This window comes from Symphalangus syndactylus, chromosome 2, assembly GCF_028878055.3.
Source record: "Symphalangus syndactylus isolate Jambi chromosome 2, NHGRI_mSymSyn1-v2.1_pri, whole genome shotgun sequence".
In the NCBI taxonomy this organism is placed as follows: domain Eukaryota; kingdom Metazoa; phylum Chordata; class Mammalia; order Primates; family Hylobatidae; genus Symphalangus; species Symphalangus syndactylus.
This window is the reverse complement of record NC_072424.2, coordinates 43,830,684-43,858,235: the sequence shown is the minus strand read 5'-3', so window position 1 is coordinate 43,858,235 and position 27,552 is coordinate 43,830,684. Positions and strand designations below refer to the sequence as shown.

The 27,552-nt window shown below is 41.2% G+C and overlaps 2 protein-coding genes across 4 annotated transcripts in view; both read left to right on the top strand.

Moving 5' to 3' along the window:
- The window catches only part of LOC129462040 (cytochrome P450 2C8-like), a 34,987-nt gene extending 23,204 nt beyond the window's left edge, over nt 1–11,783 (top strand). The window contains exon 3 of the mRNA XM_063629694.1: nt 11,723–11,783. Within this exon, the coding sequence (XP_063485764.1) occupies nt 11,723–11,742 (20 nt within the window). The 3' untranslated portion in view covers nt 11,743–11,783. The remainder of the gene's footprint in view (nt 1–11,722) is intronic.
- The window catches only part of CYP2C19 (cytochrome P450 family 2 subfamily C member 19), a 104,981-nt gene that overhangs the window by 31,563 nt on the left and 45,866 nt on the right, over nt 1–27,552 (top strand). For 2 of the 3 annotated variants that reach the window (XM_055255056.2, XM_055255064.2), the window contains exons 1-3: nt 11,964–12,131; nt 24,067–24,229; nt 24,400–24,549. In XM_055255056.2, the coding sequence (XP_055111031.2) occupies nt 11,964–12,131; nt 24,067–24,229; nt 24,400–24,549 (481 nt within the window). Of the gene's footprint in view, nt 1–11,963; nt 12,132–24,066; nt 24,230–24,399; nt 24,550–27,552 lie in introns of those variants that run through there. The other variant, XM_063629658.1, reaches the window with a different exon arrangement.

The following is a 27,552-nucleotide window of genomic DNA, read 5'->3' as shown; positions in this document are numbered from 1 at the left end:
AATAAAGAAAAAGAATTTTAAAAAATGAAGAAAGGCTTTGTGAAATATGTGATTATGTCTAACAACAAAACCTATGAATTATTGGCATTCCTGTGAGAGAAGATAAAGTAAACAACATGGAAAACGTATTTGAGGGAATACTTCAAAAATTTTTTCAAGGAAAAACAGCAATAACGTCTGGATGACAGCACATCTCTTTGCATCATAATTTACTGAATATCTTAAGACCACTTTTGAGATCTACCACTCAGAAAAAAATTCTTTTGAAAATATTACTGCTCCTTGACAATGCAGCTAATCATGGCACCTGTGATCTCTGATGGAGATGTATCAGGAGATGTTTTCATTACTGACAACACAACATTTATTCTTCAGTCATGAATCAAGTAGCAATTTCAACGTGTAAGTCTTATTTGATATGTACAGTTCAGAAGGCTACACCTGCTAGAGATAGTCATTCCTCTAATTAATGTGTGCAAACTAAATTAAAAACCTTTTGAAAAAGATTAAGAACATTTGTAATTCATGGGAGGATTCAAACTATCACTATTAACATGAATTGGAGGAAATTGATTCCAACCCTCATAGATGACTAGGCAGGTTTCAAGACTTCAGTAAAGAAAGTAAATGCAGGCCAGGCGTAGTGGCTCACACCTGTAATCCCAGCACTTTGGGAGGCTGAGGCGGGCGGATCACGAGGTCAGGAGATCAAGACCATCCTGACTAACGCGGTGAAACCCTGTCTCTACTAAAACATTTACAAAAAATTATCCAGGCGTGATGGTGGATGCCTGTAGTCCCAGCGGCTCGGGAGGCTGAGGCAGGAGAATGGCGTGAACCCAGGAGGTGGAGCTTGCAGTGAGCCGAGATCGCGCCACTGCACTCCAGCCTGAGCGACAGAACAAGACTCCACCTCAAAAAAAAAAAAAAGAAAAAAAATAAATGCATGCAGATGTGGTGGAAATAGCAAGAAAATTAGAAATAGAGCTTGAAAATATGACTAAATTGCTGCAATCTTATGATCAAACTCTACTGGATGAGGAGTTGCTTCTTACAGATGAGCAATGAAATTGTTTCCTTGACAGTGAATCTACTACTGTTGAACATTGTTAAAATGACAAAAAAAGGATTTAAAATATTATATAAATTTTGTTGGGGAAGAAGCAGGATTTCAGAGGATTGATTCCAATTTCAGAAGAAGTTTTATTGTGGGTGAAATGTTATCAAACAGCATCACATGAAATAGAAAAATCTTTCATGAAAGGAAGAGTCAATGTGGCAAGCTTCATCATTGTCTCATTTTAAGAAATTTTTACAGCCACTCAAAAATTCAGCAAGCACTACCATGATTAGTCAGCAGCCATCAACACTGAGGTAAGACCCTACACTAGCAACAAGATTATGACCTGCTGAAGACTCTAATGATCATTAGCATTTTGTAGCCATAAAGTATTTTAAAATTAAGTTATGCACACTTTTTAGATGTAATGCTATTGCATACTTAACCTACAGTGTAGTGTAAACATAACTTTTATACATACTGGGAAACCAAAAAATTCATGTGTCCTGCTCTATTGAAATATTTGCATTATTGTGGTGGTCTGGAATTGAACACACAATGTCTTCAAGATATGCCTGGTGATCCTCATAACCAAAAATGTAGTTTTCCATTCAGTTTTGTACATTGTGGTCATTCTGTACTGTGTGTCTGTTTAATAGTATACCTACCTCCTATATACCACTGAAGCACTTGTTGCTATTCCATCAGCTTCCTTTCTTGGTATGCATTACTTTATTCTATTATTTCTGACTATGACAGGGCAAAAAAAATTACAGATACAGCTATGTCTGGAGGTGACTAAGAAGTGGGAGAAGCCATAATTTCTCAAGTGTTCTCTACTAAATTCTTTGAGATTGGCTCTTCCATTGGTTATTCTGAGCACGTCTTACTTCTGCAGTAATGGAGAGAGGAGAACCATATATTTTTTCCATTCTCTTGAACACCTATGACCTTTGTCTCCTTGGAGTGAAATAGCCTTCTCTTTGATGTGATGACTTTTTTGATGAAGGAGCAGAGTTACTAGAGTATGCATTCATGGAAACTAATGACTTTGGAGTTTGTTTTGTTTTGCTAAAATTGCTCTTGAGGCAGCCGTGGTATAAGCAATAATGTACCACAATGCAAATCATAAGATCTCCATTCAAATCTGAGTTCTGCCATATAATGAGATATGTGACACTAGATAGATCTCCCTTTCCCCATTTGAAAAATAAAAAAATATTATTCTTTGCCTTCTAGTGCTTTGGAAAAAGCTTAATGATATAGTGGTGAAAATTGTCTCTAGTTGCTTTCAGAATCTCTGTCATTGTCTTTTGATAATTAAGTTATAATGTGTCTTGATGTGAGTCTCTGAGGATATATTTATTGGAGTTTCCTGAGCCTCCTTAATGTTTATCTTCATGACTGTCATCAAATTTGGGTTGTTTTAAGCCATTGTTTCTTCAAATATTCTGTCTATCTGTTTTCATCCTTGGATTTCCATAATGCACGTCTTGGTCTGCTTGATGGGGTCTCACAGATCCCTTAGGCTCTATTTAATTTTCTTTAATTTTTTTTCAGTCTGTTCATTAGGCTTGAAAATTTCCACTGACCTATCTATCTTCATGGTCTCTGATTCTTTCTTCTGCCTGCTCAAATCTGCTTTCGAATCCATCTAGTGAATTTTTAATCTCAGTTATCATACTTTTAAGCTCCAGAATTTCTTTTTGGTTTAATTTCAGGTTTTTATCTCCTTATTAACATTGATATTTTGTTGATACATTTTTTTAACCTTTATCATATCTTACCTTAGTTTGTGAACTCAAAATATCTGAGACAAGTCTCAGTCAATTTAGGAAGCTTATTTTGCTAAGATTAAGGACACACCCATGACACAACTTCAGGAGATCCTGATAACATGTGGTCAAATTGGTCAGGGAGCAGCTTAGTTTTAAACATTTTAGGGAGACATGAGACATCAGTCAATATATGTGAGATTTGCATTCATTTGGTCTGGAAAGATGGGACAACTCAAAGTGGGGAGTGGGGTTCATGTCATAGGTAGATAAAGGCAAACGATTGCATTCTTTGGGTTTCTGATTAGCCTTCTTTTAATTGTGATGTTAGACTGTAGATTTTAGATCTTTCCTGCTTTCCCTTGTGGGCATTTATTGCAATAAATTTCCCTCTACATACTGCTTTAAATGTGTCCCAGAGATTCTGGTATGTTGTGTCTTTGTTCTCATTTGTTTCAAAGAACACCTTTATTTCTGTCTTCATTTTGTTATTTACCCAGTAGTCATTCAGGAGCAGGTTGTTCAGTTTTCATGCAGTTGTGCAGTTTTGAGTGAGTTTCTTTGTTTTATTTTATTTTATTATACTTTAAGTTTTAGGGTTTCTTAATCCTGTGTTCTAATTTGATTGCACTGTGGTCTGAAAGACAGTTTGTTGTGATTTCTGTTCTTTTTCATTTGCTGAGGATTGCTTTACTTCCAACTATGTGGTAATTTTGGAATAACTGCGATATGGTGCTGAGAGGAATGTATATTCTGTTGATTTAGGGTGGAGAGTTCTGTAGATGTCTATTAGGTTCACTCGGTGCAGAGCTGAGTTCAATTCCTGGATATCCTTGTTAACCTTCTGTCTCATTGATCTGTCTAATATTGACAGTGGGGTGTTAAACTCTCCCATTATTATTGTGTGGGAGTCTAAGCCTTTTTGTAGGTCTCTAAGGACTTGCTTTATGAATCTGGGTGCTCCTGTATTGGGTGCATATATATTTAGGATAGTTAGCTCTTCTTGTTGAATTGATCCCTTTACCATTATGTAATGGTCTTCTTTGTCACTTTTGATCTTTATTGGTTTAAAGTCTGTTTTATCAGAGACTAGCATTGCAACACCTGCTTTGTTTTGCTTTCTATTTCCTTGGTAGATCTTCCTCCATCCCTTTATTTTGTGCTTCTGTGTTTATCCAATTTGCAAGGCTGTGTCTTTTAATTGGGGCATTTAGCCCATTTACTTTTTTTTATTATTATACTTTAAGTTTTAGGGTACATGTGCACAACGTGCAGGTTTGTTACATATGTATACATGTGCCATGTTGGTGTGCTGCACCCATTAACTCGTCATTTAACATTAGGTATATCTCCTAATGCTATCCCTCCCCCCCCCACCCCACAACAGTCCCCAGTGTGTGATGTTCCCCTTCCTGTGTCCATGTGTTCTCATTGTTCAATTCCCACCTATGAGTGAGAACATGCAGTGTTTGGTTTTTTGGCTTTCCGATAATTTGCTGAGAATGATGTTTTCCAGCTTCATCCATGTCCCTAGAAAGGACATGAACTCATCATTTTTTATGGCTGCATAGTATTCCATGGTGTATATGTGCCACATTTTCTTAATCCAGTCTATCATAGTTGGACATTTGGGTTGGTTCCAAGTCTTTGCTATTGTGAATAGTGCCGCAATAAACATACGTGTGCATGTGTCTTTATAGCAGCATGATTTATAATCCTTTGGGTATATACCCATAATGGGATGGCTGGGTCAAATGGTATTTCTAGTTCTAGATCCCGAGGAATCACCACACCGACTTCCACAATGGTTGAACTAGTTTGCAGTCCCACCAACAGTGTATGAGTGTTCCTATTTCTCCACATCCTTTCCAGCACCTGTTGTTTCCTGACTTTTTAATGATGGCCATTCTAACTGGTGTGAGATGGTATCTCATTGTGGTTTTGATTTGCATTTCTCTGATGGCCAGTGATGATGAGCATTTTTTCATGTGTTTTTTGGCTGCATACATGTCTTCTTTTGAGAAGTGTCTGTTCATGTCCTTTCCCCACTTTTTGATGGGTTTGTTTGTTTCTTTCTTGTAAATTTGTTTGAGTTCATTGTAGATTCTTGATATTAGCCCTTTGTCAGATGAGTAGGTTGTGAAAATTTTCTCCCATTCTGTAGGTTGCCTGTTCACTCTGATGGTAGTTTCTTTTGCTTTGCAGAAGCTCTTTAGTTTAATTAGATCCCATTTGTCAATTTTGGCTTTTGTTGCCATTGCTTTTGGTGTTTTAGACATAAAGTCCTTGCCCATGCCTATTTCCTGAATGGTATTGCCTAGGTTTTCTTCTAGGGTTTTTATGGTTTTTAGGTCTAACATGTAAGTCTTTAATCCATCTCGAATTAATTTTTGTATAAGGTGTAAGGAAGGGATCCAGTTTTAGCTTTCTACATACGGCTAGCCAGTTTTCCCAGCACCATTTATTAAATAGGGAATCCTTTCCCCATTGCTTGTTTTTGTCAGGTTTGTCAAAGATCAGATAGTTGTAGATATGTGGCATTATTTCTGAGGTCTCTGTTCTGTTCCATTGTTCTATATCTCTATTTTGGTACCAGTACAATGCTGTTTTGGTTACTGTAGCATTATAGTATAGTTTGAAGTCAGGTAACATGATGCCTCCAGCTTTGTTCTTTTGGCTTAGGATTGACTTGGCATGCGGGCTCTTTTTTGGTTCCATATGAACTTTAAAGTAGTTTTTTCCAATTCTGTGAAGAAGGTCATTGGTAGCTTGATGGGGATGGCATTGAATCTGTAAATTCCCTTGTAGCCCATTTACATTTAAGTTTAATATTGTTATATGTGAATTTGATCCTGTCATTATGATGTTAGCTGGTTATTTTGCCCGTTAGTTGATGCAGCTTCTTCCTCACATCAATGATGTTTACAATTTGGCATGTTTTTGGTGGCTGGTACCAGTTGTTCCTTTCCATGTTTAGTGCTTCCTTCAGGAGCTTTTTAAGGCAGGCCTGGTGGTGAGAAAATCTCAACCTTTGCTTGTCTGTAATGAAATTCTATGTTGAAAAATTTTTTTTTTTTTTTGAGACGGAGTCTCGCTCTGTCGCCCAGGCTGGAGTGCAGTGGCACAATCTTGGCTCACTGCAAGCTCCGCCTCCTGGGTTCACGCCATTCTCCTGCCTCAGCCTCTCCTAGTAGCTGGGACTACAGGCACCCACCACCACACCCGGCTAATTTTTGTTTTTTGTATTTTTAGTAGAGACGGAGTTTCATCGTGGTCTCGATCTCCTGACCTCATGATCTGCCCGCCTTGGCCTCCCAAAGTGCTGGGATTACAAGCGTGAGCCACCGTGCCTGGCCGAAAATTCTTTCCTTTTAGAATGTTGAATATTGGCCCCCACTCTCTTTTGGCTTGTAGAGTTTCTGCCAAGAGATCCACTGTTAGTCTGACGGACTTCCATTTGGGGTAACCTGACCTTTCTCTCTGGCTGCCCTTAACATTTTTTCCTTCATTTCAACCTTGGTGAATCTGACATTTATGTTTCTTGTGGTTGCTCTTCTTTAGGAGTATTTTTGTGGTGTTGTCTGTATTTCCTGAATTTGAATGTTGGCTTGCCTTGCTAGGTTGGGAAGTTCTCCTGGATAATATCCTGAAGAGTGTTTTCCAGGTTGGTTACATTCTCCCCGTCCCTTTCAGGTACAGCAGTCAGATGTAGATTTGGTCTTTTCACATAGTCCTATATTTCTTGGAGGCTTTGTTCATTTCTTTTTACTCTTTTTTCCCTAAACTTCTCTTCTTGCTTCATTTCATTCATTTCATCTTCAATTACTAATACCCTTTCTTCCAGTTGATCGAATCAGCTACTGTTGTTTGTGCATGCATCGTATAGTTCTCATGCCATAATTTTCAGCTCCATCAGGTCATTTAAGGTCTTCTCAACACTGTTTATTCTAGTTAGCCATTCATCTAATCTTTTTTCAAGGTTTTTAGGTTCCTTGCCATGGGTCAAACATCCTCCTTTAGCTTGGAGAAGTTTGTTATTACTGACTTTCTGAAGCCTACCTCTGTCAATTCATCAAAGTTATTCTCCGTGCAGCTTTGTTCCGTTGCTGGCAAGGAGCTGTGATCCTTTGGAGGAGAAGAGGCCATCTGGTTTTTAGAACTTTCAACTTTTCTGCTCTGGTTTTTCCCCATCTTTGTGGTTTCATCTACCTTTGTTCTTTGATGATGGTGACCTACAGATGGGGTTTTGGTGTGGATGTTCTTTCTGTTTGTTAGTTTTCCTTTTAACAGTCAGGTGCCTCAGCTGCAGGTCTGTTGGAGTTTGCTAGAGGTCCACTCCAGTCCCTGTTTTCCTGGGTATCACCAGCAGAGGCTGCAGAACAGCAAATATTGTAGAACAGCAAGTATTGCTGTCTTATGCTTCCTCTGGAAGCTTCATCTCAGAGGGGCACCTGGCTGTATGAGGTGTCAGTCAGCCCCTACTAGGTGCTGTCTCCCAGCTAGGCTACATGGGGGTCTGGGACCCACTTGAGGAGGCAGTCTGTCTGTTCTCAGAGCTCAAACACTGTGCTGGGAGAGCCACTCCTGTCTTCAAAGCTGTCAGACAGGGACGTTTAAGTCTGCAGAAGTTTCTGCTGCCATTTGTTTAGCAATGCCCTGCCCCCAGAGGTGGAGTCTACAGAGGCTGGCAGACCTGTTTGAGCTGTGGCGGGCTGCACTCAGCTTGAGCTTCCTGGCTGCATTGTTTATTCACTCAAGCCTCAGCAATGGCGGATGCCCCTCCCCCAGCCAAACTGCCACCTCGCAGTTCGAACTTGGACTGCTGTGCTAGCAGTGAGCAAGACTTCATGGGTGTGGGACCTGCTGAGCCAGGCACAGTATAGAATCTCCTGATCTGCCATTTGCTAAGACCATTGGGGAAGCACAGTATTTGGGTGGCAGTGTCCTGATTTTCCCAGTACAGTATCTCACGGCTTCCCTTGTCTAGAAAAGGGAAATCCCCCAACCCCTTTCACTTTCTGGGTGAGGCAATGCCCCACCCTGTTTTGGCTTGCCCTACATGGGCCACACCCACTGTCCAACTCATCCCAATGAGATGAACAAGATACCTCAGTTGGAAATGCAAAAATCACCCATCTTCTGCATCAATCACCCTGAGAGCTGCAGACCAGAGCTGTTCCTATTTGGCCATCTTGGAATGGGGGGCCTCTATTTTTATTATTTTTTATCTTTGGATATTTACAGTATGATTGTAAAGTTTATATGGAGGGGCCAAAAAACCCAGAACAGCCAATGTTAAGAAGAACAAAATCAAATGATTAACCTTACCCGATTCAACTTCAAGACTTATTATGAAGCTGCAGTAATGAAGACAGTGTGCAATTGGTGAAAAAACAGTCAAATAGATTCATGCAAATAAGTAAAGAGCCTGAAATAGATCATCAGAAATACAGCCAACTGATCTTTGAAAAAAAAGCAAAGGCAACTCAATGGGGAAAAATAGTCTTTTCCACAAAGACTAATGGAGTAACTGGAGATTCACATACAGAAAAATGAATCTGGAAATAGACCTTACATCTTTAATGCAAGTTAACTAAAAATATAGATCTAAATATTAAATGCAAAACTATGAAACTCTGGTAATATAAGGCAGGAGAAAATAAAGATGACCTTGATCTGGCAATGGTTTTTAAAATACTACAATGAAGGCACAATCCATGAAATAAAAGAATAACTAAGCTGGCCTTTATTAAAATTTAAAACTTCTACTCCACAAAAGACACTATCAAGGGAATGAGATGACAAGACACAGACTGGGATAAATATTTTTCAAAAGATATATCTGATAAATGATGGCTATCCAAAATTTTTAAAACTCAAAAATTAGAAATCAGACACCTTGATTAAAAAAATGGGCAATGGGTCTGAAGAGACACGTCACACAAGAAGACATACAGATGCCAAATAAATATACGAAAAGTGCTAATCATTAAATGTCATTAGGGACCTGCAAGCTAAAACCCCAATGACATACTATTACACACTTATACAATGGCTAAAATTCAAAATACTGATAGAACCAAATGCTGGCAAGGATGTGCAGCAAGGAGAACTATTAGTCATTGCTGGTGGAAATGCAAAATGGTACAGACACTTCAGGAGACAGTTGAGCAGTGTCTAATAAAGCTAAAATATGTTTACTATATTATCTAGCAGTTGTGCTCCTTGACATTTGCCAAATGAATTGAAAATATATTTCCACACAGAAATCTGCACATGGATGTTTATAGCAGTTTTATTCATCATTGTCAAAAATTAGAAATCACCAAGATGTTCTTCAATAGATAAATGAATAGACAACATGGTAAACCTATACAATAAATGTTATTTAGTGTTAAAAGAAATGAACTATCAAGCCATGAAAAGACATGGAGAAATTTTATACATATTAGTAAGTTAAATCTTAAAAGGCTATATACTGTATAATTCCAAACATATGACATTCTGGAAAAGGCAAAACTATGCTGACACTGCAAAGATTATTTGTTGCTAGGGCTCGTGAGGAAGAGAGGATGAACAGGTAGAGCACAGAGGGTTTTAAGGGCAGTAAAGCTATATTATATGATACTACAATGGTGGATACATGTCATTATGCATTAGTCAAATCCCATAGAATGTACAACACAAAGAATGAACCCCACAGAACCTATGAGCTTTGGTTGATGATGTGTCAGTGTTGGTTCGTTGATTGTAACCTATGAGAGTTCTTGATTGTGAGAGAGGCTGTGTGTGGGTGCAGGGAAAGAGGCATGTGGTAATTATGTACTTTCCACTTAGTGTTGCTGGAAACCCCAAACTGCTGTTAAGGAATACATTTTTCTAAAGCCTACTCTAACCCACCGTTCTAGTCAAGCTGAGGTTTGTATTACCCAGTGACTGCGGAGGGCTTAATGTTGATACTCCCCTGATCATTTGGACTGAGATGTGAATTCTATGAGATGGGATGTGATATGTCACTGAACTGGGAGTTGAAAAACTGTGATTCTAAGTCTTATACTGAGGCATTGTGATACTTTGTCTCACTGAGTCAACAATTGCTCATTTTTTAAAAAAACAAATCAATTCCTGTTTAGAATAATTGATCTCGGAGATCCCTTTTGTCTTCAAATTATCTATAATTCTTTCATTGTATAAACTGAAAGATCTAGGGAGGTGCCCCAACTTAGCAGAAGAGAGGAGGAGCAGAGCTGGAACACCTAGCGCTCAAGGAATGAAATGATTATTCTAAAGAGAGCAACCGAGCTTATTTTACCCAAAATAAGGTAGTATATTTCTGTTAGAGTTTAGAGTTACGTGAGTCAGGGACCAAGTTATTGCTTTTCTTTGCCCTGTATAAAGGGTTCTCCAAGGCCTTGGACTCACCCAAGTACTAAAGGTTATCAAACCAAACTCTTCTGACCCCCAATCTAGTCAACTTGGGCTGTAATTATTAATGAAATTAATGTTTATTTTGAAAATCATTTACTAGACTGAATCACAAAATACTGAGCCATTGTACACAATCAGTAAATATCTGTGGACTCAATTGAACTGAATGTTTTGTTTGAAATGAAACCTTCAAGATGCAGGGCTTATGAATTCTAGTCTCAGCTCTAGCACCAGCTGACACCATGTTCTTGGCTACGGTACTGAATCTTCAAGGCTCAGCCGCCTCATTCCTGAGATGGGTCAATTTTATTGTAAGCAAAGGCAATTGAGAGATTCCAAAGGGATATGATGTGTGAGAATTCTCTCTAAATGGGGTTAGGATCCCTGTTAAAAATGACCAGTGAAACACTGTGCAATTGTGTCTTAACATAACTTAATTTTTCTTAATAAGAGAACTGGAAATAACCTCACTAGGAAATTTAGAACAAATATGATGATATATTTAAAGAAAATGGCTTTGCATAAGTATTGTCGTTAGTGATCTAGTAATGTGTATCTTTCTGGTTGTATTTAGACCCTCAACTCAAATGTCAGCTCCTGTTAAGGTCTGTACATTGTGGTGGTTTTGTGCTGTGGGTCCATTTAGTGATTTCCCTACCTCCCATCCTCTATTAGATTCACAACTCTTGTTCTGCCCATAATTTCCTATGCTTGCTTTGCATTACTACATTTTTTTTGAAAATGAGAGACCAAAATCAACAGAAAGCAGCCATGTCTGGAGGTGACCAGGAGGTCAAGAAGCCTTAGGTTCTCAAGCCCTTAGCACCAAATTCTCTGAGATCAGCTAAAAACAAAGTCTTAGCAAACAATTTTTTTTCAAATTTGAGACTTCTGTTCTCAAGGCATCTCTGATGTAAGAGATAATGCACCATGATGGGCATCAGAAGACCTCAGCTCAAATCCCAGTTCTGCCAGCTATGAGCTGTGTGGCACCAACAGGCGCCCTGTTCTCCCAGGGTCTCCCTTTTCCCATTTGAAAAATAAAAAATAACAATTCCTGCCTTCACGTGTTTTTTTAGGGGGTTAAATGGTAAAGGTGTTTATATCTGCTAAGCTAATTTACTTGATATATGTTTGGTTATTGAAGATATATGAGTTATGTTAGCTATTTCATGTTTAGGCTGCTGCATTTTTAGTAGGCTATATTAAATAAAGGATTTCATTATAAAGGACAAAGTCTCCTAATCTTTGATATAGCATTGACATACTTTTTAAATATATAAGGCATAGAATACATCCATTTCCGTCAAACTCATAAATTCCCAACTGGTTATTAATCTAAGAATTCAGAATTTTGAGTAATTGTTTTTGCATCAGATTGTTTACTTCAGTGCTCTCAATTATGATGGTGCATTGGAACCACTTGGGTTAACATTTTTTTTTTATTACCAATACCTAGGCTTCAGCCAAGTACAATGAAACCAGAATGTACAGAGTGGGCACTGGAACGAAGGAGAACAAGACCAAAGGACATTTTATTTTTATCTCTATCAGTGTGTCAAAGTCCTTTCAGAAGGAGCATATAGTGGGCCTAGGTGATTGGTCACTTTATCCATCAAAGAGGCACACACTGAATTAGCATGGAGTGTTATAAAAGGCTTGGAGTGCAAGCTCACGGTTAACAAGAAGAGAAGGCTTCAATGGATCCTTTTGTGGTCCTTGTGCTCTGTCTCTCATGTTTGCTTCTCCTTTCACTATGCAGACAGAGGTCTGGGAGAGGAAAACTCCCTCCTGGGCCCACTCCTCTCCCAGTGATTGGAAATATCCTGCAGATAGATATTAAGGACGTCAGCAAATCCTTAACCAATGTAAGTATGGTCCTTCAGTGGCTTGCAAAAGGTAAGTAAATTCACCTGTATTTTTTGAATAAAGTATATCCCTAGAGGTACAGTGTTACAAGAGATCATTGTAAAGTAAAATACTTTGAAAGGCTTTGTTGCCTTTTCTGGTCTGTCAGTGTCAGAAATAGTGGAATGAAATAACATATTTTGTGAGTAGAGAAAGATTTAGGTCTTTGCGTGTTAAATTCAGAATAACAAACTGTCAATAGTTTGAAATGTTGTGTTCCTTCTTTATTTCATAGCCATTTGCTATAATTTTTGGCTGAAGGTAAATGGTGAGGGACGTGTTTGTTATTAGAGATTTTATTAAATAAGTCCTCTGCTATATTAGCCATGTGTTTTATTCAGAATAGCCGTGAAAATTGAACTTCTCTGAAGAAATAATTTATGCCTGTTGTAAAGGAAATAGCTGTGGGTTTAGGACTAGCAAAAGCAGATAAGTGGTAGATAAGAAGTTATAGACTTCAATTGTTAGATCCACAAACTAATGTTTTAATTAAACTATAGCTACAATATATAAACCCCAAAATGACCTTAGGGTTTAGTAATAGTAGAAAGAGGGTTAGAAGATGTATAAGTATTAGGGTTTTTTCTCGAGTAAAAGATGTTTTGATAGTGTTAATATGATATGTGAATACACATCGTTGTGTAATAATTAGCATATACAGAGAGTAAAGGGCTGCGATTAGTATATTAAGCCTTATAAGCATGATGGTATGATTAGATCAAGAGAATGAGGCTGTAGTTATGAAGACTACTCCTACTAGATTGATGGTAGGGGGCAGGGCAAAGTTGGTGAGGATAGTTAAGAGTCATCACTTTCAGGGAGAGCAGTGTTTGAAGGCCTCGTGTTATTAGTATGCTTTTGTGTCTGGAATTGATTCCTTCCAGTGGGTACTTGGTCTCGCTGTCTTCAAGAATGAAGCCACGGACCCTCGTGGTGAGTGCTACAGTTCTTAAAGATGTTGTGTCCAGAGTTTGTTCCTTCAGATGTTCAGATGTGTCCAGAGTTTCTTCCTTCTGGTGGGTTCATGGTCTTGCTGACTTCAGAAGTGAAGCCGCAGACCTTCGCAATGAGTGTTATAGCTCTTAAAGGTGGCGTGTCTGGAGTTGTTCATTCCTCCTGGTGGGTTTGTGGTCTTGCTGGCTTCAGGAGTGAAGTTGCAGACCTTTGCAGTGAGTGTTATAGCTCATAAAAGTAGTGTGGACCCAAAGAGTGAGCAGCAGCAAGATTTATTGCGAAGAGCGAAAGAACAAAGCTTCCACAGCATGGAAGGGGACCTGAGCAGGTTGCCGCTGCTGGCTCAGGTGGGCAGCTTTTATTCCCTTATTTGGCCCCACCCATGTCCTGCTTATTGGTCTATTTTACAGAGTGCTGATTTGTCCATTTTACAGAGTGCTGATTGGTCTGTTTTTACAGAGTACTGATTGGTGCATTTACAAACCTTTATCTAGACACAGAGCACTGATTGGTGTGTTTACAATCCTTTAGCTAAACAGAAAAGTTCTCCAAGTCCCTACCCGACCCAGAAGCCCAGCCAGCTTCATGTCTCAATCCCCCCTCTAAACAGGACACCCCAGCTGCTGTTGGGAATTGGGTGATGACCACTCTATCTACTTCCTGCTGGAGAGGGGCAAAGAAGGGGCCCTGCAGTTGTAGTGTCCTCCAGAGGGGAACTCTTTAGGCCAGTGAAAGGGCCAGTGGGTCAGTCCAGGTGTCCTCAGTAGGAGTTGTTAGTTGAGCTCATTTGGGGTTCCATTTGTAAGACCATCTGTAGCTTGATGGCTTTGATCCTAGAGGAAACAAATTTGACAAGGAGGTTAAAAATACAGGGCCCAAAGGCAAGTAATAGCAAGATGGCTGCCATGGGACCTAGAAAGGGGAGAAGCCATGTTGCCTAACTTCAGAGGTTGGTATAAGAGTTTGAAAGGCATTGTCTGATTTCAGAAGCCGTTTCCTGTAAATGCTGGACAGCATCTCATACTATTCCTGATTGGTTAGTGTAAAAATAACACTCTTCCCCTAAGAAGGTGCAGAGTCCTCCTTTCTCAGCAGTGAGGAGGTCTAGTCCTCAGTGGTTTTGGGGAGTAACTGTTGCCAAAGAGTCTATTTGGGATTGTAGAGTAAGGATAGATTTTGTTATTTCTTGTAAACTGAGAAATTCTTTGAGAGTATGTGGTAGTAGGATAATGAAGTAGACAAACTGGCTATTCCGGTTCCTGTAGCAGTAGCCATTCCTAACCCTATAAGTAGGGATATTAGTAGTAGTTGTATGGCTTTGCACTGATGGAGTTGAGTTTTGAGGGGTAATGTTATGGTCTGATTTCCTGGGGCAATGTTTATGTTGGGACTTAGAAAGACTAAGGTGCAGGTGCCAGTCCAGTTAGTGGGAAGGCAGATATAGGTCGACATTCCACATAAGAAGAATATACCTTGGCTGGGTAGACACAACTGGTTGCGTATGTTAAAAAGGTGTGTGTTTGTTGTTTTCATTTTCCCATACTCCTAGAGTACTTGCCAAGGTAGCTCTGGTGAGTGGCTGGAAAGGGGTGTTGGGAGCAAACTGAGTGGCTCCCTGTGTTCTATTTTCCCACTGAAGAAAAAACCGTTTTGTGTCTACTAGGAACCACTCAAGAGAGTGATTGAAAGGGGATGAGAAGACATTTACTAGTGGTGGGGGAGCTGCTGCAGGGGGTCCAGGGGTGAATGGTCATGCAGGGAGTGTTTGCCATTACAAAACCTGGACTGTTTGTTAAGCAGGGAGGAGGTGATGATTTTTTGGGGCCCTGAGAAGTGGACAGTCCATCTGAATAGAGCTGCTTGAGTGACTTGGAAGTTACTATGATCAGTTGGGGCTTGAAGTTGTAGGGTGTAATTATACTGATGGGGTAGTAGGTGCCCCAGGGGCAGGCCTGATAACAGGTTGCATTGGATGCATACAGGGGCTTGGAAAGTTAAGATGGTATTTGTAGTTACAGGGCTGTGTATGGGCTTTTCATTGCTTGTGTAATAGGTGAGGTGGAAATGTAAGAACGTTAAAGTTGGATTGCACGTCCTGTTAGGGTATTCTTGGTCCTATCAGAGATGGAGAAGTCAGCTAATGATTGCATATTTAGAAGTTGGAAAGGGTCTTTTCCTTCATAATGAGGGTGGTAGGTTAAGTTGGTAAAGACCCAGTTTTTTGTGGGAATGGGGGTGGCAATGTAAGCAGAGGTTGATAGAGAGATACAAAGCGAACAATCATTTGCCAGGGAAGGATTGGACTGGTTTAACAAAGAATGGGTTAATTTGAGATTCTTGTAGAGATAATTAGGAGCTAGTGGAAAGGGAGGGGCGATTGTATGAGGTATCCAAGGAAGCAAGAGGGATAGATAGGCAAAGAGTAAATAGGAAGGTAAAGATGGTGCTCTGGAAGATGAGATCATTTTATCCAGGCCAAGTTAAAGGTAGGAGTAAATTGCTGTCAGAAGGAAGGAAGATAGAAAGAAGGTTGATGTGATTAGGATTTTCATCCCAGCAGGAGCTACAGTATATAGTCCTATTGCAAAGAGTATGGTTAGTATGCTGCTTAATAATATGATGAAATAGTAAAAGGGTTCCATTAAAGGGGCAAGAAGAGGTGTTAAGGTTAAAGATTATGTAGGTTTTCACTTATCTTTTTTAAGGAGGAAGGGGCCTTTCTTCAGGATCAGTGGTAGGAGCCTTTTTAGTCTGGGATGTTTCCTTCCAAAATAAGAGATGCAAGTCCTCCAACAGTTCGCAGGTGTATCGAGGCTGGTCTGGCTGATATTGGGACTGCTGAGTTGATGGTCCTGCATGTTCCTCAGGGGATGTTCAAAATTAACTCAGGTGTGGTGAATCCAAGATTCCACTCCTACACCTTAACTGCAGTGGGGTTAGAGAGGATTACTGAGTATGGTCCTTCCCCACAAAGAGGCCATAGATAGGGAGGTAGAGGTGAGAGATTTGATCAACACTAGATCTCCTGGTTGAAATAACTCTGTTCCCTTTTCTCTGTGACATCCTTCAGGTAGGTTTTTAAGGTTTCATTGATATTTTGCCAAAGAAGTTATATCTTTGACCAAGTTGGCCATTTCCTGATCAAGTAGGAAGTCATTTGTGAAAAAAGGCCATCCATACAGCATTTCATTTGGACTGAGCCCCATTTTGTGAGGAGAATTTCGGATTCTCAACAAGGCCATGGACAAAAGAGTAGGCCATGGGAGATGAGATTCTTGTGTTAGTTTCCTTAAGTGCCTCTTGAGTGTTTCATTTGCCTTCTTGACCTTCCCTGAGGATTGTGGCCTTCAGGTGCAATGAAGGTGATATTGTATCCCTAGCACCCTGGAAATTCCCTAAGTTATCATGGCTTTAAAAGCCAGACCATTGTCACTCTGTAAGCTTTGGGGAAGCCCAAATCTAAGAATTATTTCATGAATTAGGACTTTACTCACTTTCTGAGCCTTCTCTATCTTGCATGGGAAAGCTTCTATCCAGTTTATAAAGGTATCAACACAGACCAACAAGTATTGAAATCCTTTGACTTAGGCATATGGGTGAAGTCTAATTGCCACTCCTCTCCAGGATAGTGACCTATTCTTTGTTCCCCCAAAGGGGCCTTACAATGGACCAAGGGATTATTCCTTTGGCACACCTCACAGGCTTCGACTACCTGTCGGATTGTCCAGAGGAGATTTGGCCCTGTAAATAGGGATTTGGCCATTTGATTAGTGTTTTCAATACCCATATGAAAAGTTTGGAGGAGGGCTTTAAGTATTTTCCACTGGCTGGCTTCAGGTATAAGTACCTTTCCTTCTTCTGTCATTAACCATGCTGAAGGGAGAGAAAACTATGCCCCTGTGAAAGTCCCCATTCTGTTTCAGTCAGGGAATACTGAGGCTTAATCTCTTGGAAGGGTTTGTTCCATACCAAGGGTCCTTCCGTAGGTATTTCTAATGGGAGGTTCCGCCTGGCAGCAATTTTGGCCTCAGCGTCTGCCTGATGGTTTCATTCTGCCTTTTGTCCTTCACCTTTCTGATGGCTTTGGCAGTGTAAGACTGCCACTGCCTTGGGTTTTTGCACTGAGCGCAATAACTCCATAATTTCCTTGTGGTATTTAATGGGGGTTCCCCCAGAGGTTAGGAACTCCCTTTCTTTCCATATTGCAGCATGGGCATGTAGGATTAGATAAGCATACTTACTATTTGTATACACATTTATTCTCTCTCCCTTTCCCAGTTCTAAGGCTCGGGTAAGTGCCAGCAGTTCTGCTAACTGGGCGCTGGTCCCTGTGGGAAGAGGCTTACTTTCAAGTATGGTTACACCACTAACTATGGCATAACCTGCCCTTCATATCCCATTCTCCACAAATGAACTTCCATTGGTATATAGGTTAAGGTCAGGATTAGCTAAGGGGACTTCTAAGAGCTCATTTCAGGTGGCATAAATCTGGACTGTAATTTGTTGGCAGTCATGCTACATTGGTTCCCCATCCTCTGGGAGAAAAGTGGCAGGGTTGGTGGCTATGCATGTATGTATTTGAAGCACCAGTTCCTCAAGGAGTAGCACCTGATATCTAAGTAGGCAGTTGTCTGATAGCCATAAACTTCCTTTGGCACCTAGTATGCCATTTACATCATGAGTAGTCCAGACAGTGAGAATTTTTCCTTGTATTATTTTGATAGCCTCTGACACTAAGACAGCCACTGCCACAACTGCCCATAAACAGTGAGGCCAGCCTTTTGCCACAACATCAACTTCCTTGCTTAGGTATACCACTGGTTGTGGGGTTGTCTCACGAGTCTGAGTAAGGACTCCAAGAGGTATCCCTGCTCTCTCTGTGACAAATAAAGAGTTTTGTCCTGTGGGAAGGCTTAAAGCTGGAGCTTGTACTAGGGCCTGCTTTAAGGTTTTGAAGGCTGTTTCTGCCCCTGGTTCCCATTCTACTAGATGAGTATTTGCCCTCTGGGTCTCCTTGATTAGAGTATAGAGGGGCCTGGCTATCTCGCTGTATCTGGGGATACATAGTCGGCAAAAGTCGGTGATTCCAAGGAATGCCCACAACGGTTTTAATGTCTTAGGGTGAGGATAAGCCAGCATAGGCTGTATTCATTCCTTGCTGAGGGCCCTGATCCCTCTGGCTAAGATTAGGCCTAGATATTTGACCTGCTGTAGGCAAAGCTGGGCCTTCGACCTAGACGCCTTGTACCCTTGATTAGCTAGAAAGTTCAAGAGATCTAGAGTAGCCTGCTGGCATGAGGCTTCCGAACTGATAGCCAAAAGTAAATCATCCACGTACTGAAGGAACAGAGTGCCTGGACTTGAGAACTGGCCTAGATCTTGGGCCAGTGCCTGACCAAACAGATGAGGGCTATCCCTAAGCCCTTGGGGCAAGACCATCCACGTAAGTTGGGACATGTGGTCTGAGGGATCCTCAAAGGCAAAGAGAAACTGGGAGTCAGAGTGCAGGGGAATACAGAAGAAGGCATCCTTGAGATCCAGAACAGTGAACCATTCTGCTACCTCTGGTATTTGACAGAGCAGGGTATAGGGGTTGGGTACAACTGGATATAGAGGAATTACCTCATTGATGACTATAAGATCTTGCACTAGTCTCCACTGGCCGTTTGGTTTTCATACTCCTAGAATTGGGTTGTTGCAGGGACTGCTGCCTTTCCTTGCTGAGCCTTGAGCTTTTAAATGTTTAACAATATCCTGTAATCCTTCATGAGCTTCAGGCCTTAAGGGATATTGCCTTTGATAAGGAAAAGTGGCAGGGTCTTTTAGCCTGCTTTGGACTGGGTAGGCATTTTTTGCCCTTCCAAATTGTCCTTCCAGTGCCCAGACTTCAGGGTTAATTCCCTCAAGTAGGGGACAATAAATGGATAACTTGTTTCCCATATTCATGTAGATAATAGCTCCAGCTTTCATTAATATATCCCTCCCTAATAAGGGTGTGGGACTTTCAGGCATAACAAGAAAGGCATGTGAAAAGAGCAAAGTCTCCTAATTACAACTGAGGAGGTGGGAGAAATACCTGGTTACAGGCTGTTCCAGGATTCCTTAGATGGTAATGGACCTTGAGGACAGTCATCCAGGACAGGAGATTAACACTGAGAAGGCCACACCAGTGTCCAGGAGGAAGTCAATTTCCTGGCCCTCAATGGCTAAACATACCCGGGGCTCAGTGAGGGTGATGACATGAGCTGGCGCTTGCCCTGGGCACCCTGAGTCCTGTTGTTGGATCATCTGGTTGGGGGCTTCTGGTCCAGAGAACCATTGCACTCTGGGGCAGTGTGCCTTCCAGTGATTGCCTTGGCATAGCAGACATGGGCGAGGGGGGCGGCTTGTTTCTCATTGGACAATCTTTTAAAAGTGTCCTTGTAAACCACACTGATAACAAGCCCTACCAGGTGATTGCCCTGCTCCAATTTCTGTCCTCTCTGAACCACCAAGCTTTGTTTGTCTGAAAGCCATGACTAAGGCTGCAGCCTTTCTCTAATCTCACTTTTCCTTTTGGGCCTGTTCCTCTTGGTACCTGTTACAGAACACCGAGGTTGCCAGGTTTAATAATGTCTCCGGATTTTGTTCAGGGCCCAGGGCTCACTTTTGGAGCTTTCTCCTGATATCTGCAGCTGATTGGGTAATAAACTTATCTTTTAAGATCAGTTGACCCTCTAGTGAGTTGGGTGACAGGGGAGTATATTTTCTTAAGGACTCCTGTAGCCACTTGAGGAAGGCAGAAGGATTTTCTTCCTTTCCTTGAGTTATGGTGGACATCATTGAATAATTCATGGGCTTTTTCCTAATTCTCCTTAGTCCTTCTAGAACACAGGTCAACAGATGTTTATCACTCCAGTCCCCATGATCTGAGTCAAGGTCCCAGTGGGGATCCCTACCGGGGATGGGTTGCTGACCAGTAGGGAATTTGTCCCTTTCTTTAGCTGTCATTCTATCATTTACTTGACTAAGATACTAGGTATCTCCAAACTCTCAGGTTGCAGCTAAAGCCACATTCTTTTCATTAAAGGCCAGGGTTTGATCTAACAATAGCGTGACATCTCTCCAAGTGAGATCGAAGGTTTGTCCTAGACCCTGTAGGACATCTATGTACCTATCAGGATCATCTGAAAACTTCCCCAGGTCTGCCTTGATCTGCTTTAAATCAGAGAGGGAAAAGGGGCCATGTACCCAGGTTGGGCCAAATTCCCCTTCCCCTACAGCTTGAAGGGGACATAACTGATAGCCTGGGGGTTTTTGTGGACCTTTGGAGATTTCTTTGTTTATTTCTTTCTAGGAAGGGGAGATTAGAGGAGGCTTATCATTAATAGGAAGTGGAACTATAGGGAGGCTAGGATATGGGGGTAAGCTGAAAGGTCCTCCTGTGGGATGTAAATTGCAAGCTTTGCATAGTTGTGTATTCTCCTTCAATGAAAAGAAAGCTTGGACATAAGATATTTCACTCCATTTGCCTTTCCTCTTACAGAAAAGGCCAAGCTGCAGGATAGCATTGTAATTTATACTTCCCTCAGGTGGCCATTTTTCCCCAACAGAGAGAGAATAGTGGGGCCAGGCCATAGTGCAGAAAAAAATGAGCCACCTCTTTTTCAGGTTTTGTGAGTCAAATTGGTCCCAATGGTTTAGGATACATTTCAAGGGTGAGCCTGTTGATGCCTGATTGTCTTCTGTCTGAAAGACAAAACTCTCCATGGTTTTGGTTTGTTTATTTCTCTCCTGCCCAGGAACCTGCAACAGTCCCTGGACCCTGCTGATCAGAATAGTTGTACTCACTGATGCAGCAGCAGAAACACCTCTTGCCCAAGAACCCAAAATGGTCCCTGGACCTTGCTGATCGGAATAGTTGTGCTCACTGACAAAGCAGCAGAAACACTAGTTTTCCTCTTAGACCACAAGGAGGACTGAGGAAGGTCAGATTTAGTGGCCCTTACCAATGCATTCTTGAAAACCTGTACCCTTGCCTGTCCTCCTAGACCACAAAGAGGACTGAGAAAAATCAGATTTAGTGGCCCTTACCAACGCATTCTTGAAAACCTGTTAGAGTCCTAAGTGTTCTCCTGTTAGTATTTGGACTTTACCTGTGTCCTATAAAGATGTTATGCCCCAAAAATGAAGTGGAGGGTCATACCCTGAGGGAGGGAAGGGATCTCCAGAGTTGGAAGAGTGATGCCTTTTGTCCTCATTTATATGAATAGGAAGAATAGAATTTCTCAGGCTCCCCATATCCTAGCTTCAGGAATAGTTTTTGTTAGGCCTGCTTGTCTGAGGAGGGATTCTAAAATTCCAGATAGTACTCCCTAAACTGGGGCTTTGGGCAAAAATTATGTCTTTCTGATTGGTGAGCCTGGGTACCTAAAGAAGGTAACAGAGTCCTGGAGTTTATACTAGAAATCATTCATTTGGGAGAAACTAGAAAAGCACCAGAGACAGGCAGTGGTTTTTAGAAGTGGGACTAGCCTCGGAGAAGAGAGGCAAGAGGAAGTTTGTCTGGCAGGCATTAGGACCCAGGAGGCAAGGGTCAGGATAGATAGGATAGATGGGCAAGTCTTGCTTGGGTGACATGACTTTGAGAGTTCTGGTCATGGCCACAGGGCCAACCAACTTGTTGTCGGGACCCCGGAGCTGAATGGCTTTCCTCTCTGTTGACCCTTGGCTCAGCCCAGAAATACAGGAAAAGTGGAAGCTGGTTCCAGGCAAACCAACGCTCCCAACTCCAAAGAGCCAGGGATTGTTAGAGAGCCCTTTCCCAGAAAGCCTGACACCTATGTCTTTAGTCTGGTGGCCACGCTGGTCACTTTTAACTGGCTGACAGGTGCCCGGTATTTAGCCCCCGAATTCTAAGGAAAAATAGGACAGAATAGCAAGAGAAAGGGATCCAATGGTACTCACTGCTTGGCGATGGGCAAAAGTCCCTTCATTGTCACCAAAATGTGTCTGGAATTGGTTCCTTCTGGTGGGTTCTTGGTCTCACTGACTTCAAGAATGAAGCTGCGGACCCTCGTGGTGAGTGTTACAGTTCTTAAAGATGATGTGTCCGGAATTTGTTTCTCCAGATGTTCAGATGTGTCCAGAGTTTCTTCCTTCTGGTGGGTTCATGGTCTTGCTGACTTCAGGAGTGAAGCTGCAGACTTTTGCATTGAATGTTACAGCTCTTAAAGGTGGTGCATCCAGAGTTGTTCATTCCTCCTGGTGGGTTCATGGTCTTTCTGACTTCAGGAGTGAAGCCACAGACCTTCTCAGTGAGGGTTACTGCTCTTAAAGTTGGCACGTCCAGAGTTGTTCATTCCTCCTGGTGGGTTTGTGGTCTTGCTGCCTTCAGGAGTGAACCTGCAGACCTTTGCAGTGAGTGTTACAGCTCTTAAAGGTGTCACGTCCAGAGTTGTTCATTCCTCCTGGTGGGTTTGTGGTCTTGCTGCCTTCAGGAGTGAACCTGCAGACCTTTGCATTGAGTGTTACAGCTCTTAAAGGTGGCACGTCTGGAGTTGTTCGTTCCTCCTGGTGGGTTCGTGGTCTCACTGGCTTCAGGAGTGAAGCTACAGACCTTCACAGAGAGTGTTACAGCTCATAAAGGTAGTGAAGACACAAAGAGTGAGCAGCAGCAAGATTTATTGTGAAGAGTGAAAGAACAAAGCTTCCACAGTGTGGAAGGGGACCCAAGAAGGTTGCCGCTGCTGGCTTGGGTGGCCAGCTTTTATTCCCTTGTTTGCCCCACCCATGTCCTGCTGATTTGTCCATTTTACAGAATGCTGATTGTTCCATTTTACAGAGTGCTGATTGATCCATTTTTACAGAGTGCTGATTGGTGTGTTTACAAACCTTTAGCTAGACACAGAGCGCTGATTGGTGCATTTTTACAGAGTGCTGATTGGTGCGTTTACAAACCTTTAGCTAGTCACAGAGCACTAATTGGCATGTTTACAAACCTTTAGCTAGAGAGAAAAGTTCTCCAAGTCCCCACCCGACCCAGAAGCCCAGACAGCTTCACCTCTCAGTTTGGCTGTATACTTGTTTGTAGTTTGAATTTGCAAGGCAGAATAATAGGGATGAGGTTAGTCCATGGGTAATTATTAGGGCAGTTGCACCTGTAAAACTTCAGGGGGTTTTAATGAGAAGAGCCATGATAATAAGTGACATGTGGCTTATGGAGGAGTAAGTAATGAGTGATTTTAGATCAGTTTGGCACAGGCAAATTGAGCTTGTTATGATTATTCCTCATAGGGATAGCCTGAGGGAGGAATAAGCTATAAACTCTGTGAGGGGGTTAAGGATTAAGGTGATTCGTATAATCCCATAGCCACCTAATTTTAGGAGTACTGCTGTGGGGACTATTGACCCAGCAATGGGGACCTCTACATGGGCTTTTAGGAGTTCTAGGTGGAGTCCATAGAGAGGTCTTATTACTATAAATGCTATGGTACATGCTAATCATAAAAGGCTGTTAGACCAGGAAATTGTTAGTTCTGGTATTTGTCTTAAGGTAGACACAAGAGTGCTGATAAATTTCTCAAGAATGATTGTTTGAATAAACAAAGTTTCAAATTTGGGTCTTTTGTATATTAGCTGTGGGACACTGAAAATGAATTTGTCATTCTCTTAGCTCAGTTAGTTTGTTTAAAATAGAGCAAATAGACTGCTGAATATGTTGGTGTAAGGATTAATTGTAATCTGTGTAGCAATTGTCTGACCATTGCCTTGCACATCATAGGCCATCTGAGTGGCAAGTATAATAATCATCATCGTGTTTATATATACAATTCAGAAATATTTGAGCCTGTGTGACTGAATAAAAGCATACAAATACAATGAAAATATGAATCTAAGTCAGGCTTAGTAAATGGATGAAACAGTGACTTCATTTGCTGTTAACTGTGTCTCCTTTTCTAGCTCTCAAAAGTCTATGGCCCTGTGTTCACTCTGTATTTTGGCCTGAAACGTGTGGTGGTGCTGCATGGATATGAAGCGGTGAAGGAAGCCCTGATTGATCTTGGAGAGGAATTTTCTGGAAGAGGCCATTTCCCACTGGCTGAAAGAGCTAACAGAGGATTTGGTAGGTGTGCATGTGCCTGTTTCAGCATCGGTCTTGGGGATGGGGAGGATGGAAAACAGACTAGCAGAACTTCTTGGGCAGAGCTTGGCCCATCCACATGGCTGCCCAGTGTCAGCTTCCTCTTTCTTGCCTGGGATCTCCCTCCTAGTTTCTGTTTCTCTTCCTGTTAGGAATTGTTTTCAGCAATGGAAAGAGATGGAAGGAGATCCGGCGTTTCTCCCTCATGACGCTGCGGAATTTTGGGATGGGGAAGAGGAGCATTGAAGACCGTGTTCAAGAGGAAGCCCGCTGCCTTGTGGAGGAGTTGAGAAAAACCAAGGGTGGGTGACCCTACTCCATATCACTGACCTTACTGTTCTACTATCTTCTCTACTGACATTCTTGGAAACATTTCAGGGGTGGCCAGATCTTCTATTTGGAGTCCTGGTTGTTAGCTCATGTGAAGCAGGGTTTGAAGCTGAGAGCCAAGGGAATTTGCACATATTTGTGCTGTGTGTGTACAGGCATGACTGTGCATACAGTGTGGGTATAAAAGGTTCATTTAATCCTATGTTCTCCTGAACTTTGCTTATTTGTTTTCAAATAAGAAATGATGAATATACATTTTGAGTTCATATTTTGGCAGAGTTAAAGAGCAGTGTTTTTTCCATTACCTATTCCAGAGCATGTCACCAGAGAATACTTGACAAGTGGACATGGCGGGAATGGCCCTATCACACCCCTAGGGAGCATGAACCAAATGGCATGTGCTTTTATTTAATTGGACTGTGTTTGTATGGTCAGCCTCACTGACTTGTCTATGGTTTCTTTTAGGCCAGTGCTTGCCGTCCTGGCCAGTAATGACATTCTACAGTTTTTATTGCTTAGGCATATCTTAGTGCAGTTCTCATCAATTTTTATTTCTCTGTAAATACAGCATTATTTTAAAAATAGTGTTGATTATTTCTTGTTACTCTATTGATTTATTTTGAGTAAACATATGCTATAACATAATTCTGTGAAATAGACAAATGTCAATTTATAAAATAATTTATATAACTAGATTTTAATTATTAGTAATAACTGTAATTTTTATTCCTTAAGTATAATTTGGCTCTGTTTCATTTTGCTTATCTCTTTCCAACAATATTTATGAAATTTTGGCTTAGAAATTTATTATTATTTTCCACTGCCAACTCTACTCACCTATGAAGTTTTACAATGAATCTGTTTATCAGCTTGGATACCAAATTACCTCATTTTTAAATTCTGTTTTCCAAATGAAGTGAAAGACTGAAAATCAGATTTATCTGTGAATGATACACACATACTCAACAGACTTCCAGCTGTTCAATGCCTTGCTATTCATTCAAAGTACTTCTGACTAAAGTCACTATTTAGGGCCTATAGGTGTGAATTTGGAAGCTCTTTAAATATAAAGTTTAATACTTCAAAATAATAAGAGCTATTTATGACAAACCCATAGCCAATATCATATCGAATGGGCAAAATCTGGAAGCATTCCCTTTAAAAACCAGAGCAAGACAAAGATGACCTCTCTCACCACTCCTGTTCAACATAGTATTGGAAGTTCTCACCAGGGCAATCAGGCAAGAGAAAGAAATAAACGGTATTGAAATAGGATGAGAGGAAGTCAAATTGTCTCTGTTTACAGACGACATGATTGTATATTTAGAAAACCCCATTGTCTCATCCCCAAAACTGTTTATGCTGATAAGCAACTTCAGCAAAGTCTCAGGATACAAGTTCAATGTGCAAAAATCACAAGCATTCCTACACACCAATAATAGACAAGCAGAGAGCCAAATCATGAGTGAACTCCCATTCACAACTGCTACCAAGAGAATAAAATGCCTAGAAATACAACTTAAAAGGGATGTGAAAGACCTCTTCAAGGAGAGCTACAAACCACTGCTCAGGGAATTAAGAGATTACACAAACAAATGGAAAAACGTTCCATGCTCATGAATAGTAAGAATCAATATTGCAAAAATGGCCATACTGCCAAAATTAATTTATAGGTTCAATGCTATTTCCATCAAGCTGCCATTGACTTTCTTCACAGAACTAGAAAAAACTACTTTAAATTTCATATGGAAACAAAGAAGAGCTTGTAAAGCCAAGACAATCCTAAGCAAAAAGAACAAAGCTGGAGTCATCATGCTACCTGACTTCAAACTATACTACAAGGCTACAGTAGCCAAAACAACCTGGTACTGATACCAAAACAGATATATAGACCAATGGAACAGAACAGAGGCCTCAGAAATAATGCCACACATCTACAACCATCTGATCTTCAACAAACCTGACAAAAAAAGCAATGGGAAAAAGATTCCCTATTTAATAAATGGTGTTGGACAAACTGCCTAGCCATATGCAGAAAAGAGAAACTGGATCCCTTCCTTACATCTTATAAAAAATTAACTCAAGATAGATTGAAGACTTAAACATAAAACCTAAAACCATAAAAACCCTAGAGAAAAACCTAGGTAATACCATTCAGGACATAAGCATGGGCAAAGACTTCATGACTAAAACACCAAAAGCAATGGCAACAAAAGCCAAAATTGACAAGTGGTAAACTAAAGAGCCTCTGCACGCAAAGGAAACTATCATAAGAGTGAACAGGCAACCTACAGAATGGAAGAAAATTTTTGCAATCTATCTATCTGACTAAGGTCTAATATCCAGAATCCACAAGGAACTTGAACAAATTTACAAGAAAAACAACAACAACAACAATAACAACAATAAAACTTCTGGGTCTGTCCTGCAGACCCTGGCCAATGGATGAAATGAGTACTCATATACAGGTATGCAGTGTAAGAGCAGCTAGGGGACTGTCTGGCTGAAGTGGCCAGAGTGTAGCCTCGAGAAGCTGGAGCTGCATGCTTTTATTCAGTGCAGGCACAATGCTGAAAACCTGGAGCCCACACAATCTGTAGGTAATTAATATTTATCGTTCCCCTTTCAGGGAACATCAAGAACGGATGATCAGGCCGGGCACGGTGGCTCACGCTTGTAATCCCAGCACTTTGGGAGGCCGAGGCGGGCAGATCACGAGGTCAGGAGATCGAGACCACAGTGAAACACCGTCTCTAATAAAAATACAAAAAAATTAGCCAGGCGTGGTGGCGGGCACCTGTAGTCCCAGCTACTTGGAGAGGCTGAGGCAGGAGAATGGCATGAGCCTGGGAGGCGGAGCTTGCAGTGAGCCGAGATTGCGCCACTGCACTCCAGCCTGGGCGACAGAGCGAGACTCCGTCTCAAAAAAAAAAAAAAAAAAGAACGGATGATCAAAGGTCAGTTCCTGGTCAACA